This window comes from Phyllopteryx taeniolatus, chromosome 22, assembly GCF_024500385.1.
Source record: "Phyllopteryx taeniolatus isolate TA_2022b chromosome 22, UOR_Ptae_1.2, whole genome shotgun sequence".
Taxonomy (NCBI): Eukaryota; Metazoa; Chordata; class Actinopteri; order Syngnathiformes; family Syngnathidae; genus Phyllopteryx; species Phyllopteryx taeniolatus.
In genome coordinates this window covers 5,980,608-6,000,131 of record NC_084523.1, presented here as the reverse complement: position 1 = coordinate 6,000,131, position 19,524 = coordinate 5,980,608, and the positions used below count along the sequence as shown (strand labels likewise).

General features: G+C 40.5%; 1 protein-coding gene across 17 annotated transcripts; it reads left to right on the top strand.

The window, feature by feature from the left end:
• The first annotated feature begins 208 nt into the window (after window positions 1–208).
• gsap (gamma-secretase activating protein) lies at window positions 209–19,498 on the top strand. 17 transcript variants are annotated; one of them, XM_061762323.1, is made up of 32 exons: window positions 209–349; window positions 1,021–1,091; window positions 2,122–2,178; window positions 2,328–2,397; window positions 2,506–2,553; window positions 2,620–2,708; window positions 2,785–2,854; window positions 3,062–3,111; window positions 3,407–3,517; window positions 3,608–3,664; window positions 4,487–4,533; window positions 4,719–4,798; window positions 5,183–5,260; window positions 5,344–5,424; window positions 5,625–5,717; window positions 6,833–7,001; window positions 7,100–7,190; window positions 7,305–7,374; window positions 7,474–7,553; window positions 7,614–7,694; window positions 8,134–8,256; window positions 8,345–8,397; window positions 9,343–9,374; window positions 10,493–10,554; window positions 11,382–11,477; window positions 14,236–14,306; window positions 14,903–14,997; window positions 15,167–15,286; window positions 15,719–15,780; window positions 16,795–16,893; window positions 17,110–17,206; window positions 17,286–19,498. In XM_061762323.1, the coding sequence occupies exons 1-32, from the start codon at window positions 262–264 to the stop codon at window positions 17,384–17,386; spliced, it is 2,592 nt and encodes an 863-aa protein (XP_061618307.1). In that variant the 5' UTR covers window positions 209–261; the 3' UTR covers window positions 17,387–19,498. The 17 variants fall into 17 exon arrangements, 15 of the variants coding, with proteins under 15 accessions (XP_061618307.1, XP_061618301.1, XP_061618298.1 ...); XM_061762317.1 differs by having other exon boundaries at window positions 15,167–15,298; XM_061762314.1 differs by having other exon boundaries at window positions 7,064–7,190; window positions 7,474–7,694; window positions 15,167–15,298.
• The last annotated feature ends 26 nt before the right edge of the window (window positions 19,499–19,524 follow it).

Below are 19,524 nucleotides of genomic sequence, written 5' to 3'. Positions count from 1 at the left end.
GGAGTGATGTCTCCCTCGGCCTATGGCAGCGCGACAAAGGACAGGGAGGAGCTGCTACGTGTGGAACATTTCTGATATGACTGAGGACAAAGTTAAAAGCTAGGCTGTCTTAACTTTTACAAGAAAGAAAAAAAAGTTAACAAGACTTTCGCTCATGTGATTCCACACCAGGAAAGACTGCAGAATTTGCACGGAAACGACGCACTGTTAAGTTCTTGGTCTTAATCGTGTTCTTTTACCAAAAGATTTGGTTGTGCTCTTATGTTAAAAGTGCAGCCCGAGTTTGACCTGCGCAGAGATGTGGAGGCTGACATCCGAAGGAAGGAGGCGGCGGTGTGCAGGGTGAAAGGTGAGGCATTCAAGTGTTGTCGGTCAGCTGACACTCGCGCTGTCAGAGTGCACTTAAAAGAACAAAAACAAAACGCGAAATTTACCTGAATAATAATTTAAGTATCACATACACTGAACGAAAGCATACAAGCAACACTGGTGTTTATGCTCCCTTCTTAATGAGCTGAACTCAAAGATAAGATTTAAATAAAATTATCTTGGCAAAGGAGAAGTGCTCACTAACACAAATTTGGATTTTTGCTAGAACTTGGCCTTTCGTGTACAAAAATAGTTTTAGTTCAGCTCATGAAAAACTTTTGCATTCATATTTTTGTTCAGTATAGATTCTAAACTACACATGTGCATCATTTATTTACTAAAAAGGAGAAAAGATGCATTTAGATTGGGAATGTTATTGATCCTCAGGCATCCCTGAAGCACACAAGGGCCAAAGGGAGCATCCTGTGCTAAAATGATGTTGCGGCCAAAGAAGACATAGTTTGTGTGTATACGTGACAATTGTGTGTGTTTTTTTTTATTAAAGAAGCATAGTATAGGGGTTTACAGTACTGTTATGGCGGGATTACGCATCATCAAGGTTGAACTAATATATGGGTAATAATGGGCATAATTCCAATGTAAATGTCAAGGCACACTGATGTTGTTTCCCCGATGACGCTGTGTCTGCAGACTACTCTGGAGCAGTGGACATTTTAATCCTCAACACTGAGAGAGATGGGGGCATCCTTTACTCCTGGAAGGTTATTACTATTATTGTGTGTGCAACGTCCTGTCTACAATTTTTGATTTGGGGGAAATTTCAACTGTGTTTTGGCAAAATAAATAAATAAATAACAATAATACAACCAAGTTTGAACTTTATCATGCTTTGGCGCTATTTTTAAATGCTGGCAGGTTATATCCCCTGTAATAGGTGGGTGTGCACACTTGTGCAACCAGGTCACAGTTGTTTATTTTTACTAGCACTCTCAAAAAGATTGTTTTTGTTTTTCCGATTGAGTTGTACAGGTTATAAGCCACATAGTTGTGGACAAAGTTATAAAATGATTAATCTTGGTCTCATTTTTTTATATGAAAAAAACCTAGCATTTGAACAGGGGTGTGTAGACTTTTTATATCCACTGGATTTGCTGTTTTTGTACTTATGCCATAGCAATAATATTACTTTGGGGGCATTGTGTGGCATCCTGGTTCCCAAGGAACTATGTTGATGTGAGTTGAGGAGTTTAGACAAAAGTAATGTTTTGCTACCATCTTGTGGCATCAATAGGCAATTAACCATTTTAGGAGGGCATCAATTACTTCCAGATGCTTGCTATTAGCTACTATTACAACATAAATAGTGGAGTAACACAAAATTTTTTGTATAGGTTATCTTCAAGTCTATTTATGATCAAAAAAAATAAAAAAATTGGGGCAAAAAAGCTGCTCGCGTCGGCTATCGTGCGTGTGTGTGTGCATCACGCATCATCAAATGGACTCAGAAATCAAACTGCATAAAGCACATGTTCCCTCCTGATGATTCCACTTCATATCCATTATTTGGGGATTCAGGAAACTTTTAAACCCTCAGTGAATAAAGTTGTGTTCTTAAACCGCTCAGCGCGGCATACATTTTTAATGACAGACTCGCCAAACTGATTTTGGAGGTCAAAGATGGCCTTGTGAAGAGGTTCTTTTTTTTTTTTTTTCAAGGTTTGTACTTTTTAGTATTGAATGTAGAGTACTTGAATTAATTAAGCGCTGCAATAATCTCTTCTCTGCTTATAGGGATCAAGTGGGGCCACACGTGTTGGGAAATATGACTCAAGCACCAAGCAGAATAAGGTGAGTTTGTGTGTTCATGTCACATCAATATATGTGCTGTAGAGATTCTGGTACTCAAAAATAATCCACTGGCCAAGTACAGTTCAGTTGTATTTCACTTTTAAGTTCAATACATTTGCTTATGCACCTGTGTGTGTTCTCTCCAACAGCTCCTGTATACCTTCGACAAGCAGGTGTGTGTTAGCAGCTGCTCCCTGAACAAGGAGGAAACGTTGTTAGGTGAGCCCAATACACAGCAGCAAGCGGACAATTTGGGGGTGATACAAAACATTTGTTTCAGTGTATATTAAAGGGGTTAACTTATCTTTTTCTTCCTTTCCCTCTCAGCTGTCAGCTTGGCACAAAACAATGGTGGAGAGGAGCACCTCAAACCAAGTGAGACACGTTCACATGCTCCTTCTTTCATTGACATGCTTCATCATTTCTCATCCCTCGCTTTAGTATCCCAGTGCTTGACGCTCCTGATTGAGATCCATCCTATCAACAACACCAAAGTCTTAAAGGCGGTAGACTGCAGGGTCAAAGTGCAGGTAGAGCATGTGAAAAGCAGAAATGATGCGTGTAGAGGAGCGGCCTTGAAAATATCGGATTACTTTCGGCTTTCAGTTTCTCCATCCTGAAACTAACCGCAGATCAGTGCAGGAGAGCCACCTGCTGCTGCTAACTGAAGATGGATGTGAGTCTCATTTTTTCCCCTCGTCCAGCTCGTGGACTGGACTTCAGATACTCAATGAATTGGCCCAATGTGTAGAATATGAAAACTCTCCACACCCCTGTTCAGAGGCCACACACCACAAAGACCTGGCATTTTAACAGGGGTATGTAGACTTTTGAAATCCACTGTAGATCTTGACTTAGTTACCGCTGTGTGTGTGTGCTTCAGATGTGGATCAGTACCACGTCATGCTGACCAGGCATGAGGGTTACAAAGTGGTAAGATGGACTCTGCATGCCCTCCACCTTCCCAGTAATACAAGGCTCCCCGTGGGTGCTTGAAGCTTGAATTTGAATGTTTCATTTTGAAACACGTTCGACTTCTGCTATAATTACATCTCCCTGAGCTGCTACAAAACAAAACAGAAATGTCATTTTTTTGAATTGCTTCAATTTGCTTTAAAAGCCGCATAATAAGGCACATTGTTGCAATCCTGTACAAAGTGACTGAAAGTATTGGAGCTGACAATGGCGACCATACGGGAAGGCTTTGCATTGAGCTCCATATTTGCAGGTGGTGGCCAATCCGGAGCGTTTGTCCAAGACAGCCGAGCGGGTGGCGGAGGATTTCTGCTGGGTCCAATGGGACGTGCACACGCAGAGGCTCTATTATCTCACCCATGCGGTAATGCAACGCTCACATGATACGTTTACATCGTCTGTGTGGAGCATGTGGTAAAAATCGGATTTAAATGCATGCACATGTTTTCCACAGGACAAGTTCCTGCTGCGATGTGTGCAGTTCTACGACAACCACAATTGTGAAACTGTGGTAACTATAACCCCCCGCCCATCCGAAGCCTACATTATATGCATACGTACACTACTTACAATTTCAGGATGAACCTAAAATGAACCTTGACAGGTGTTTGATCCATGAACATTTCCAAAGACGTTCACTGATATGCCTTTCTGTAACTCTTCCGACACAACTGTCAAAAGTGAAACTGAAAGTATGTTTCTGCTTTTCTCCCGATGCAGCTACTAGAAGCCCGTGTGGTCTACTTTGTTGTTACAATTTGCCTGTATTGCCTAATATTTTATTATTGTGTGTAAATTCCCCAAAATGATTTTAATGACTTAATAGTGATTGTGTTAAGTGCTAGTGCGCATATTTGTTGCCGATGTGTGACATCGCGTCAGTTTGTGCTAGTGTATTATTGTAGGCTAGTATCCAAGCTAATACAATTGACGAGCCTCATGTGAAGGTGGTTTGTTTGTGTTGAATAATTTAACGACAGAATACAGTTGTTTATGTACAATAGCTTCATGATTGTGTTCATACTAGATGCACAGTGTTGATACTTTATGGTCCTCTCCGTTTTAAGTGTTTTTTACACCATCTTGTGACATACATAGGCAATTACAACCTCCTTCATTCCAAAAAAATATGTGTATATATATATATATATATATATATATTCATAAATATTTGCTATTTGCGGCAGTCCTCAGTCCTTATCCCCTGTAGATCAGTTTAAGTTCATCCTGAAGTTTCACCTGCTAGCCCAATAACCTGAACCTTTTTGTGAGTAGTGTAGATGTACTGTATATCATTCTTATAGCCTTTCTGCTTTGCGTTGCTGTCCCACAGCTGGAGCTCCCATTAGCGTTGCCTGCTCATGCTTTCAGCACCGTCAAGTAAGGGAGCTACTACTAGTACACATAGTACACAGTTTGCATATTAACTGTAATATCGCTGTCAAATGGCCACAGCATTTGTTACACTAGCACAATCCAATGAGAGCCTCTCTGTCAGTATCAATCAGTGCAGGTGTGCCTAATGTTGTGGCCAGTAAGTGTAGATAATGGTGTGTGTGTAACAGGTTTGTGAACTTGGGTTTTGACCACCATCACGTGGAGAAGCCAGAGCGAGTAAAGATGGAAGTATTCACAAACCAATTAGGTAAGACTCATTAGACAGTAATTGCCCGCACATTAAACACATCAATAACCGACACCTAATGTTATATTTGTGTTGTTGTTGTTTTTCTCTTTCGGAAAATGAGAACGTAAGTCCCTCAACCCAATGCAATGAAATAATGATTGTATTTTCACCATTTGATTAAAAGCTGGTTGAATCTACATTTTCACACAGCCTTGCTGATTGATGCATATTTAATTGCGATATCCTTATTTGAATATGTCAGAAGCACAATCAATTTTCAGTCCATGCCTCAACATGAGGTCCCCATGAACATCTAATGAGATCCAACACAAGCTGCATGAAAAATTCTGCTCACATGTATTATTATGATTACAATTTCAACATTTTTATATTTGACTCTAGGAAGCATGTGCGTGTGCTCCAGTCGACCCGCTTGCCACAAAGCGGAGCTCATCTATTCTGTGGTTTTAGTTCACAAAGGTGTGTGTCGATGTGTGTCTGTGTCACCTGCTGTAGTGTGTCTCCAGCGTGAGAACTAATTTTTCCTTTTCATCCTCTTTCAGACTGCAGCAAGACTTTCCGGGTCACTTTGGGCCAGCCGACACGGGACAGCACGCTGCTCCATCCCCTCTTCATTCCTATAGGTCAAACACACACACGCACGCACGCACGCACACACACACACACACACACACACACACACACGCACACACTTTTTCTCTTGTAAAATAATTTCTAAATCCAACCGAGAGTGTGTGGTCTCATTCGGCCTAATTAATGTCTGTACACAGACAGCGAAGCAGCATGCACGCTGACAAAGCGGAGTTGTTATTTCCATATGTAGGTTACTACGTCGTGGTGTATCTGCGCGCTTGCTTCCTGCACTGCATCAACACCAGGCAGCAGGAGATGCTCTGCCACTCCCTCTTCCTGTCTGGTAAGATAAAGTGTTGGGCACTCTTTTTCTCATTAAGTGTTATCCCACTGAGACACATTGGTTTTGTGTGTTTAGAACTGCGTAACTTTATGTGGGCCAAAAATGGTATCTCTTTATTCAGTTTTGACATATCCTTAGCCTGATACTATAAGGCTTATTCATTATATAGCACATAAATGTCACAGTGCAGATACACATTTAAAACACAGTGCAGATGGACAATGACCCAAAGCATACCGCAAAAGCAGAGAGTTTTATGCAATGGCCAAGTCAATCACCTGACCTGAATCCGATTGAGCACGCATTTCACTTGCTGATGAGGAAACTGAAGGGAAAATTCCCTAGGAATAAGCAGGAACTGAAGACAGTTGCTGTAGAGGCCTGGCAGAGCACAACCAGGGATGAAATCCAGCGTCTGGTGATGTCTACGCGTTCCAGACTTTAGGCTCTAATTTTCTACAAAGGGTTTGCAACTAATTATTAAAAAGTGAAAGTTTGACTTGTAATTGTTAACTTGTCCCATTACTTTTGTTCCCTTAAAAAGTGGGAGGCACATAACTGTTGTAATTCCGTCACCTGATTTGGATGTAAAAACCCTCACATTAAAGCTGAAAGCACATTTTGTTCGTTTCATTTCAAATCCTTTGGCATGGTGTTTAGAGGCAAAAATATGATAATTGTTTCAATTTCCCAATATTTATGGACCTGACTGGAACTAACTTAACTATTTTCACTTGTCATTGTATAAAAATGAACCAGACTTTGACTCTTGAGGCAACATAATGTCGCACGGCTCCCGCAGAGTGGAGGCGTAGTTTTACAACACTTCTCAGACAGTTCTAGCGTTCAAAAGCATTAATAGATTTGTTCTCAAGCTATTTTCAATACTTTTAATTGGTTAATAATTTGTAAAATACCAGACCACTTGAGGTCTGACCAATAGTAATGATTGAAGAAAAAGCATGAAATTGGCCATATTTGGAGATACGAGGTTTCCGCCCGACATTGACGAAATGTAAAAAATAACAGTGAAGCTGTTATTTTTTTGTACACACATCTTTCCCATTAGGTGGCGCATAAAAAAATGTAAAAATGTGCTTGTATCTGACCTTTAGGTGATGATGCGGACTTGGGCCTATCGTCAAAGTCCGGAGTGTTCACAGTGCTGCACGCAGATGACGAGTCAAGTGTGGCCCTGTTGGACCTGCCAAATGGGACTATCCATGGTGTCCAACTCAGCCCAGCCCACCTTCTGCAGATTCTACGATCAGACCCCCGTTCTGGGTGAGCGCCACCTGCAGGAGGGAGACGGCAGTAGACAGGCTGCTAAGGAAATGTTTTGTCAGTTTTGTCTTGTTTCTGTACTCCATCCATCTCACAAGGAGACCCAACAACATGGTTGACGCTCAGCGCCTGGCCACCCTTCACTGCCTTCTCCTTTACAGCGGAAATGACCCAAACGTGGAGCTGGAGGTACGCGCTGAAGCAGAGAGGCTGGCATTTAAGCGCCACGGCATGTCTTCTATAAGTAAACAAACTTTTATGTTAAAAATGGATATTTTGGGGGGGGCATCTGAATACTTGCAGATTATTGAGTGGCTGTGTGACAATGTGAAAGTATTTGAGTCCTTTGACCCCATCCAGGAGTTCATTCTAGGTAAGTGTCAAGAGAAACAGAAAGTTGGATGTCTCGTTAATAACTTTTATGAAGCTGCTCTTGTGCTTATGTGTGTGCGTGTGTTTTACATCTCTGCAGCATCTTTATACAGAATTAGCTACCAGAGGTCCCTCAGCCTGGATAAACTGCTGCCTTGCTCATCGGTGTTTGACGGGAAGGTAGCCTCCACACATACTGTATTTAGTCTTTGCACCTGGTTCACACTCTCAGCCCTGCAGGAGGTACCAGCGTGTCTGACGGAGATCCCCGGTGTGCTGTGCACCACTCTGCTGCATACCGAGTCTGTCTTTAAAGGGAAGGTAATGACGTGTGAAATTATGACTTTATTTCTTTGACAGTCACTGCCTGTGTGTTGGAATGCACAACAAAAAATACATTGTGGTTGGATTTGACCATGAATGATTGTTTGCCTACACCAGTGGTTCGTAAGCGCCCTCTTGTGGTGAGTGAAAGAATCACTGAATGAAATGTTTAAACTATGCATAACGTTACACATTTTTTCTATAAGTTATCATTATTTGAATATAATCTTTTATTTTCCTATATTTAAGCACACGTTTATTTTAGGCTGGGAACAAAGTTTTAGAACCACTGGTCTATAGCATTGTACAATCTGTGTGTATCCTGAATTTGACTTTGGCAAAGTTGGGGGGAAAAAAAACATGTAAATGTGAGTCAGTAACCTGAGTCATACAGTGTGCTCCCTTTGTGCTGTTTTTGTCTTGCTGCTACGTGCAGGCCAGGAGTGTCCAGGGCTTCTGGTCCGAGCTGCAGTGGAACACGGAGAGGACAGCATATTTTGACGTCGAGCCCAACCCCAGATACAGAACGTCTCACGTTCAGGCCTACTGGAGCAAACTTGTAAATAATGCTGCAAAGCAAACGGTCAAACACCGTGGGAATATGTTTTTCCCTGTTCCATGCTCATTCTTGTGCTCCTTTCGTCTAGATGACAGAAAAACCCTCAAGCCACATGACTCATGTGTTGGAGAACACTAAGAAGTAGGTCTGCTTTTTTCCTAACTTTTTCAGGTGTTGTTTCTATAAGTCAGAGGAAGAGTCCTATTGATTGGGGTGGGAAAATATGGCCTGTTTGTTGCATTATTCCCCCACCCCCTAAAATATGTTAATGAAAATGTATTTATTATTTTATCAGTCCCCAGTCTTGTTTTTACATTGGTGTTTCTTATGTTTTTAATGTTCTTTTTTACCTTGATTTTTAGTGTTTGCTTGTGCGGTGTCCTTGTATGCTCTAAAATGCACCTTTGAATAAAATACATCATTATCATTAATTCATTTATCTAAAATAATGTGTTAATTTAGTGTACAAATATTAGTACAAATATTAAATTTTATTTATTATCAATGGATTCTGAATAATACAATTTAAAATGAGAATGATGCAAACTCATTCCAAACGTTCTTCTTGTCACGATTTCCATCTGATCTTCAAAACTCTCAGGGACACATCAGCGCAAGACTCTTATTGATTTTCAATGATCATCATCAAGAGGTGGCAGAGGCCAAAAGTCAAACCTGCCCATGGTCATTTCCAGCTTCCTGCGTTACATCCGATCTTTAAACACAGAGGCATATTGATTTTCAATATCAAGCACAAGCTGGTTGAGATAGCTGAGGCCAAAAGTAAAAAAAAAAAAACAACCCTTGCTCGTTTTTCCAGCCCTCTGCACGTTCCAGAGCAGGAGGCTTATTGATTTTAAAGGATATTCAATACACGTGAAGCAGCTGTGGCAAAAGTTCACATCAATACATGTTATTTTTTTGGGGGGAGTCATCATTCTACCGGGTGTAATTATTGAACAATCTTCAAATGTTCAGGAATGATTACCACACGACAGAGAAGGGACCTTATTGATTTTGAAGGACATCCAATGCAAGCTGTAACTTTGGGAGGTTTACAGCAAATCTTTTCTCTCTTTTTTGTAGGGTTCTTTCCATGGTAGACACTTGGCCTCTTGGTAAGACATTAGAAGCACGCTCACACAGAGACGGCAACGAACAGACAGTTTTTTTTCCCTTTTCAGAAAAATGTAAACACTAAGAAATATAGTGGTGTAACTTAGTTTTGGGCAATTGTAAGTGCAGAAACTAATCTTTTAGATGAATACTGGTTAATTCAAGGTTTAATTCCATTTAGACATGTCGGAGGCAGTCCATAATTCCACTCAGCACTTTTCCTGATTCATCAGCAAAACACCAGGCCAACTATATTTCTTTTCCCAAGATGGTCACGCCCATGAAACTGGCCTTCACCTCCTGCCCAAAAAAATCTCAGAAAGTTAGGTTTAGATAGAGACAAAAAAATTGAAAAGAAATAGTGAATATAAGAATGAATATGAACATAAGTTAATGTGATCATCTTTCATGAAATACCGGTTAGTTTGATGGACGTTTGGACTTCGACCACTATTACATTAAACTTTTTTATTATACAAATGATTAAATAGTATATATAAACTATATTATTATATTATCTAAATAATATTTGTTAAACTCATTTGATTAAAAAAGAAACATTTTTTAACATGTTAAAGCTGGCAAATATTTGGCATTTTTGCCCAAAGCTAATGTCGATATGTAAATAAGCGGCTAATGCTAATACTGTTGCTACTGACAACGACTACCTGCATGTTTTCAAATAATAATACATGTATGTGCATATAAAGCAGCCGCACGCATGCTGCGCCCTGCGGGTTGTTACATATGACACATAAAAAAGGCGGCTTCTTGCATGTGCGTGATTAAATAAAGATTATATAAAAAAGACGGCTTCTTGCATGTGCTTGATTAAATAAAAATTATATATGGAAGTGTGAAATTATTCATCTGCTCACAGCGGTAGCGCAGTCTCATAACCTCCCCCCCAAAGTTTTGTGATGTTTTTTTTCAAAGCCAAAACACTCCCCAAAAAGAATCCATTAATGCCTTATATTACCCACAATCCCCCTCTCGCATTTGTGTTTTTCAACGTCCACTTCTAATAATGCCCGGGGTTAATGAGGCCGACTGCAGTGACCCACCTGAAACTCCAGTCGTGTTGCGGTTTTCCGTTAAACGTTTCTTCTGTCTCCTCCAGACAGGAAGCTGGTTCCGCTTTTCCAAGAGGAGGATCACCACCAGAAGCTGCTCATAGGCCTGGTGAGAAGGCAGAATCAATCGATGTGGCGACCGTATAAGCGTGAAGAGGTCAAAGTGGACGGGTGCCAAATAGTTTTGCATTATGTTGCTAACTGCTATTTTTGCTGTCCTCTTTATGACAATAATGTGACATGACCAAACGCGACTGAACTGTCACGCGGTGTGTGGGATTGACACTAGTTTTCACAAGGGAGAATTTGCAGTGGTTCGATATTTGAATCACAGGCGAACGATGTGGCAACGTCGCCGATATTATGGTTTATCCAGTATTTGGATATACAGTACATGATTTTAATCAAAGGGTTTGCTCCCTTTCTCTAGAACCTTACAACGGTTTGATGAATTCTGGAATTTAGACGTACAGTTAACTCCCTGCAATCTGAAATGAAATGCCAACAGCTTTAGAGCATCAGTGATAGAGTGGAAGGTTATATGTGAATGGAAGTTGGCCAAAGATCAAAGGCAAAAAGGCAATTATTTCCCACCAGTGTTATCTGGTGAACTCTCAGATGAGTCACCCAATTTTTTTTTTTTTTCAAAAAAGGATGTGTTTTAAGTTTTTTTTCTCCTTTTTCTTAAACAGTTTGATGAACATTTTCTTATCCTGCAGCTTTGCCCGTGCTCAGCGCCATTCGAAAAGTGCAGATAGCTTCAGTTTAACAGAGTTCAGACAAGATGTTAGTGCGGCACGTGGACTATTCTTAGAATGACCCGGTCGTCCGGTCGCCCGGTCGCCCGCTTCCCTCCTTTCCCGCCGCTCTGCTTTTATCTACATGAGACCAAACTGTGTGCGTGTGTGTTTTCTTCCTTTTTTGTGTGTGTTGTAGACGGTGGAGAAGCTCCGAGAGCATCTCAATACACACCTGCCTCGCCAGGGCAAGAAGAAGATAGACTCCCTGGTCATCAACTATGTAGCCAAACTGGTCGGTACCTCCCACTTTTCTTGCTATGTGACATTACCGGAAGCAAGATGTGTTTTTACTTTTTGTACAAAACATCCTGACTTTTACTTGAGGTTGTGTTTTAAAAGCTTAAGATCAAATACTAACATTTGAGAAAACAATTTACATCTTGTGATTTCTGTCTGAAATGATGTGAATTAGTGAGACTGTGAGTGTTTAGTATTCCTGGGAGGTAAATCCTTCCACAGCTACAAACCAACCAGAGTAGACAATGTGATATTTATCAAAACAAGACGACTGTGAATGGCACTGAGCCCAGCATAGACCTCCGCCAAGGTCTAACAACCTGATTGTACACCCACCTCTTAAATTTGTCATTAAGATTGATGCCTTATTCACACTCTGAATCCACCCCAAAATTTAATGCATTCCTCTTTGGTGTCAGCGCCACTTTCAAATAAGTTTCATGGAAATTAGTCGAGTAGGTTTTGCTTTAATCTCGCTGAAAAACAAACAAATGCTGATGAAAACATAACCTCCACGCCGGCTAGAATACAGGTACGGAATTGGAAACGACGGTGGAGAAAAAAAATGAGCAGTTTTGGCGGCTGCCCCACACACACCCTAAATTCAATAATGCCGGCCAAATGTCCACTCTCCAAACAAAAGAACATCGCACTCTCGTCCCCCTACCCCACCCTTTGGTGCTTATTGAGACTAATGGCTGCATTGACACAAGTTGGTTGGGGGGGGGGGGGGGGCGTGAAATAGATTAAAGCTTTTAAAGAGCCAGGAAGTTCTGTTGTGATAGATTGCGACTCCACACTACATTATTGTCATAGTTATTTATTCCCTGTCTCCCCGTTGCTATGGACAACAGCGATGCATTGCTTTTTATTATGCAGTGCAAAGAGCAAGCGAGAAGTCAGTGAATACATATTGAAAGTTCTGTTTTGAAATAGACTGGGGAGGTTTTAATTATGCAGGAGAAACACTCTTCTGGATGATGAAGGTTATTACTTTTCTCTCAGAAAGAGCCTTGTTATGAGGAATGGCTGCTTTTAGATATTCTAACAAAGGGATTTTTGTAACCACAAATTTTCACCTTTTCTACAGATTTAGAGGCCCGCAGCTAGTTGAAAAGATATTGACTATAAAAGAAAAAAAATCGGAATTTATTGAACCTGAGGAGCAGACAGAAGTATCAATATTAGTGGGCCAGAGGAGCTAGAACTCTATTTCTTGAATAACCAAAATTAATCCCCAAAAACATCAATCCAGAGTTTCAGCTAACATTTGTACATCGCAACGAAAACATTGACACACATGGTGCATTCTAAAGTTTAATATAGTTGCAAAGTATTGACACGACCACCCAAGAAACCTAATTCAATATTTTTTTAAGAAAGATGAAAAATGGGCAAAAACATTTGAAGAAACAAAACAAATCAATCTGATCATGGGGGGGGAAAAAATCAAAAAACAGGATTCCTAAATATTTTATTTATCATAAAAAAAAACTTATCTCACTGATTTGAGCAGAACAAAAACTGTACACAAGATGATTATTTAAAAAAAAAAAGATATATACTGGATACAGTGGCCCCTCGATACAAGTTTAATTCCTTCTGTGACCACTCTATCTCGTAACATCAAACACATTAATTCAAATTATCGTTCCCCATTGAAATGAATGGATATGCCCTTAATCTGTGCAAGCACATATAATATTGTAATTTATAAAAACATATAGTAACAACATAATTAAATAGAATTTAAAGAGCTAAACATGATTCATCTGTTGCGGCTCCTTCTGGCGTGCATGACTTGCCCACCGGAAGGGGCAGTATAATAAGGTCATGCAGACACAAACGAAGAAGAGTTTCACAACTATTGTGACTCAGTAAGCCACAGTAATATTAGTCGTTTTTCACAGACGATAAAGAATAATATGTGAGTATTGTTGTATTGTCTGTCTACATGTGTTGCTGCAAGGTTTGTGTTTAAATATCCGTTGCATAAAGGGTGATAATACCGTCACAGAGATGCTATTCGTTAACCTGTCTGTGGCCTTTTGCATTGTGTGTTAGCATTAAGCTAGCGGGGAGCAAAGTTGTGTGGCAGTCTTCAATACACATGTAATTCTCTTTGTTTTCTGTTTAGTTTGATAGTAAACCTCAACTAGGAGTAGCAATAAACAGCGTGAAGCCTCTTTTTTGAAGAGCTGTTCGTACAGCGCTCATATCTCGAATTTTTGCTTGCAAATCAAAGCAAAAAAATTCAGTATAAGTATTAAACATTACTTATTGTCTTGCTAATCATTGACAGCCATTGAGGACATGTTTGGAGAGTGTGGAAACTAATGGTGGATTGTCTTCCTGTTATGTTCAGTGAGAGATCGTATGTGTGACTGTGTGTGTGTTTGTGTGTCAAGTACACGTTTTAGTCGCGCCAAGCGCAGTCAAGTGATCTCGTGTGCTGACATATGTACGGCGAACGGATGTGGCCGATGGCGTGTCATTGCGCGTGTTCACACGCCAATCGGGCTGGGTGGAACTGAAAATAGGAAGTGTGGCTTCTAAAGAGGGAAGCAGGGATACAGAAGAGCAAGCTGAGCTTAAATGCCCCCAAAAAAATAAAGATGGCCACAGATGTAAAAAATATGCAGAAAGTTTTGTTTTCAGGCTCGAATTCCCGCCCTTGCCTCAAGCTGTGAGTTGGACTTTCCTTGGAATCTAATTTCCCAAACTGTGAGTTTGTTTTGTGTGTGTGTTTGTAGCTGGAGCTGATCAGACACATGCTGGAGTCAGTCTGGCTGAAGCACAAGCTGGGCCCTTTTGTTCTGTGCTTGTAAGTGTCCCTCTTTTATCAATGTGCACCTCCCTTTCTTATAATATGTGTGTTCACATCCCAGCATGTTTGCGCGTGTGCAGGGGCGGACTTAGTATTCGGTAAACGCGGGCAATGATTTCCAGGCGCCCCCAAACGTCTCATCAAAACTGATTGAAATATAAGTTATTTTTTTAATTCAAAGGAACTATCCTTGTTTTAGTCTTGACTAAAAACACCTCAAAATATAATAGTATTGTGTGCCCCCCATGCTTCTCATGCAATGGACTATTCCATTTGACTACGCATTTATGTTCTATCAATTACACTAAAATCGTTGAGATGATTCACTTGTTAGAGAGCAATTCTCAAAAAGCATTGCAAGGAATTCAGCTAGCTCAGGAAATTTCTCAAATTTGCAGTTTTTAATTGATGATAAAACATTAATATTCAAAATCTTTGCACGACACGGATATGGAGAGCAACACGACTGGGTTTGCCTTGGGCCACCAAATGACTAAATATGCCCCTGTGAGTGTGTGTGTGTGTGCGCATGTCCATCTCACATGATTTCGCAATGCTTCAATGTCCAAATTTCTCTGGACGTGTTGTTCCAGCACACATCGGGCCAGTCCAGGCGAGTGGGCTGTGTTTCACTTCATGCTTCGGATCCTAGAAGCCACCAGGGGTCTCTGCATGCCCCTCCCACCTGGTACCGCCAACACACACAAAAGCAACCAATCAGAAAGTTACGGCATGTTAAACATCAGCACCTTTAGCATCGTGCAAACGTGTGAATCAGATCTTAGTCACTCATGCTGTGTCAGGTTCGCAGTTGTGTAATCGTAACCACACTAAAGTGTTTTGTTTCTTGTGATCAGGTTATCATACTCTGCTAGCGGCGTTGGCTTTGCGTTGCCTCCCTCATCACACTTTCCTACAGTACGTCGACCACCGCTTCCTTCAGCTAACGGACACCTTCGTGTCTCGACTCATGACAGGTGCACCTGCATGTAAATACCAAGATAAATGTTTTAAAAAAAAAACATTCTAAAAGATGAAATGCAAATGTATTGTATTTAAAGTTAAATATAACTGAACTATACTAAACAAATGTACAATTTCTGCCACTGTAACGTTACGCACAGTTTGAACATTAAATTCAGTGATACTTTCGCGTGCCATTCGAGGCAGCCCACGTAACATTTGTGGTACTCATACCACACATTGAGAATTACTGCTTATGCTAGCTCGACCAGAAATATCACCGGCCACAGCATTAGGTACACCTGCAGTATGCCAACACAGGAGCCGCATCATAAAATTGAGCTTTTACAAACAATAATAATGCTGAGTTTGAATTGAAACTTTCAATTGGTTTTCGTTATTGGTGTTGACTGAAGTTGCTAAATTCCATTTTCTTGTGGGCACAGATTTGGACAACAGTGCAGCTAATGAGAAACTCAAGTTCAGTGTATTAAAGAGACTTCCAGAGGTACGTGTGTCTATCATTAAAACAATGCACAATCCCAAGTTCAAGTAGCAAGGAAGTTTTGATGTCCAGAAATTAAAGTGCACGCAGTTATTTAAAGTCTCACAGAACAATCACAAAGCACTTGTATAAATAACGACTCTGTGTGTGTGTGTGTGTGTTGGGAGGTGTTTTCTGTCTAAGTCTTGGGGAGTGGTCCACCACTGTGTGTCTGTTGTGTAACATCCATGTGCTAAGTGTGTGGGTACAGTATGTGTTAATAACCATAAGTGTCTGTGTGCCCCCTGTCTGCATTGTGATTAGAGGAATGTTGAGTGTTTTGTGTCTCTGTTCTGTTTCCTGCCAGTCAGATGCTTTTTGGCTGATTTTGAGAGGCGAGAGGGGTACAAAACACACACGCACACACACACACGCACACAGTGAATATATCGATCTATCGATCTATCTTGAGAACACAGGAAAAGTTGGTCCATTTTGGACGATTCCTATCTCAATTGGCAATGTATTAGGCACCCCTGCTGTAGATAAAACAAGTGCGCATGATGCAACACATCTTGGCCCTCGCCGCCAAAGGTTTCATCACGTTCCGTTCAGTTTGTTTCGATTTATTTTTCATGCCATACCGGAGGGCTGTAATTTGCAGCAATGTCAAACCGAGCCGGTCACACCGAGATACCGAGGCTGAGTGTCGTAAATAATTTAGTGGCAAAGTTTCACAATCGGGCTTAAAATATTCATCTTGGGGAGGGGGAAAAAAAAAAATTCAACATTGATTAATGAGCGCTCGCACGAGCGTCTGGCTGTGGTTAGTGGAAACAGAAAGCAGCTCTGTATCAACATGACTGATGGAGCGTAGTTGTTTATTTTTGATTTTAGTATTAAACATGAGCAAGGTTGTATAGTATGTCACAAGCCCCAAAATAGAAAGGGACAGATGCTTATATGCTCCTGGTTTATTTATTATTATTTTTTTTTTAGAACCCCATTTAGAGTATGTCATCTTTTGTGTGTGTGTAGGCAAACAGATTCTACCACATGTGGGATCATCCTATCATTTCGGCTTCCATCTCCAGAGATTACGTCAAGAATCTGTTGGGGGGACGGAACAAAAACAAGGTAACACACACATACACACACACACTCACAAAGTCACGCTTGCATATACATAATAGAGCCCCAGAATTTTAGCATTTGACACAAAGGCACTTAGTGTCACACCACTGAAAGCAACACATTTTAATTTTTTTTTTTAATCTAGTTTTTAATTTCTTGGTTCTTTTGGCCAGCAGACACAGAAAGTCAGTAGACTTTTTTCCACTTGTCCTTCTGCAGGGATTTGCTTTCACCGGCAGAGACAAAGCATGCTTCAGAACAGACGTCTTGCCTCTGACGTACCTGGCCAAAGTGCTTTCTGACATAGAGGAGCAAGGTAATGTGTGCGTGTATGTGTGGATGCTTCTCACGTGAAATCCTCTAAAAGAAGCCCCCTCGTCCTTCCTGCGCTCCAGCTCTGAACCCCTTTGAGGAGCAGGAGAACGTGGACGCTACATTTGTGGAGGAGACGGCTCTGAAACAGACACTCATTCTGCTGGGATTTGAGGGAAAATGAACCCCCCCAAAAAAAGGACAGATGGGAGTGTAGATGGATGGAAGACAAGGGAATGATGAATAACGAGAGCAATCACACAAGCAGGAAGAGATGAATGGGAAGACAGAAGCCGCCAGCTGAGATGTTGCCAGGACTAGAGACAAAGGGAGAAAACTAACATTTGTTTACATTTTGATTCATGTCAGGGAAGCCTTCTTATACTCAATCAATACAATTGTATAAACAAGCAACCACAATCTCTGCACATGCTATAACAGTACATCAACATAAGGTACACCTGTGCAATTTAATGAGATCGGGCAGAAGTTATGGGTCAAAAATTGAGATGAATGCTCAGTTGTAGTGACCGAGGTTGTAAATTTAGTCAATCGAAGGGAGGATCACGCGTCTATACATAAGGTATTTATTAGGGTGGAGTCTCATTATGTATGTGCATTTTTTAAATAAATGTATCGTTTTTCATCAATAATTAGTTCATCAATAATGTAAAAGGCCACAGTGCTTTTTTGTTCAAATGGACAACGCAATTAATAGGGGAATGGCATCTAATTTGAGACTTTTTTAGGAAATACAGTGGTGGCTTGAGGTAAGAGTTTAATATTTTCTGTGACCATGCTCGCAACTATTTTTTGCCAGATGTTTTGTTCAGTTCAATGAACTTTGTGCTGTTCCTTCTGGAGTATGCGCCTTGGCCACAGTATAATACAGATACTCAATGCAAGTAGACGGTAAAATTGATTGTTCTTCACAGAGGATAAAGAATATATTCTTATGAGTCTTATTATATTGTCTTTCTACATGTGTTGCTCAACTGTTTATGTTCAAGTATTCGTTGTCATAGTCCTAGTCGTTCGCCTGTCGATGGCGCTTAGGATTTAGCGAAGCGGACTTAAAGCTAAGCAGTTGTTTTAAATACATAATTTGATTGTCTTTGTTTGATGTTCAGTTACTGAAACTCAAAATTAACTGGGAGTGGCAATAAACAGCCTGGAGCCTCTTTTTTGAAGAACCCGTCACTATCTGCAAAAGTGCTGCTTGTTGTGAAGTGAGTTGAGTTCGCTGCCACCATACAGCGCTCGTAACATACATTTTTTGCTAGAAGTCAAAGCAAAAAATTGCACCAAACGACGCCTTGTCTCTCAGAAAATTCAGGTCACTTGTATTTCAAGGCACTCGCTATGCAGTACTTATAAATCAAACACATGCTTTCTGTCAGGCTTGCTGACAAAGAGTTTTGTATGGTTCTTGGCAGGGTTATTTCACAGCTCCTGGTTAAGGACACATTAAGATGTTTAGACTCGGACCATGAGGATATTCATCTGGCTTTAACCGTTAACGTCGGATGAATGGGCGGGGATGTTTTAAAACGGGGTGCAATTATTACTTCAGAGAAAATCTAAATGAGGACATAATGCGAAGCGCAGAGGGACACACTTGAGGGATTTAAAAGATGGAAGGTTAGGCTAATATTTTTAAAGATTTAGGGGCATTTGGTCAGCGATGAGGGAAATTAGTTGGGGTCTTGTTTCTGGTTTTTTTTTCTGATTATTATTTTTACAGCACAGTAAAAATGTGTTCTGGCAAATTTCTCAGATTGCAGGTGGATTCCAAGAAAGACAATAAATAACACAATTTGTCATAATATAAACATCCCATGTCCTCATTTGGTGGCTCTGGAAAACTGCTGTGCGACCTATTTCATCTTGACCGTTCAAGACCATGTTGGATTATTTCCTGTAATCGTTTGACTCAGACTGTTCCAATATTTGAATACACGTCTCCTGTTTGAGATAATGAGAGAACAAAGCAACTGGGCTTCATTAGACAAGACATTTATTTCCACAACACATTGCAGAAAGATGTCTAGCAAATGCTTGAGGAAAGCACGGCATCCAACCAAAGGAACCAAAAGGAGATGAAAAGAAGACATGCATGCAATGGTCTGTTTTGAATCATGTGACCGTGAGTGATCAATCATCTTTGATTTTTTTATGTTTTTTTAAAACTGTAAGCAGTCTCTGGAAAATGTCAGTGTGGAATGTGTAGATTTTTGTCATTTTTTTTTGTGAAATACCATGCATTCTATAGGTTTTGAATAAAAGGGACAACATGTTTTGTTTCCACTTAAATTTTATTAT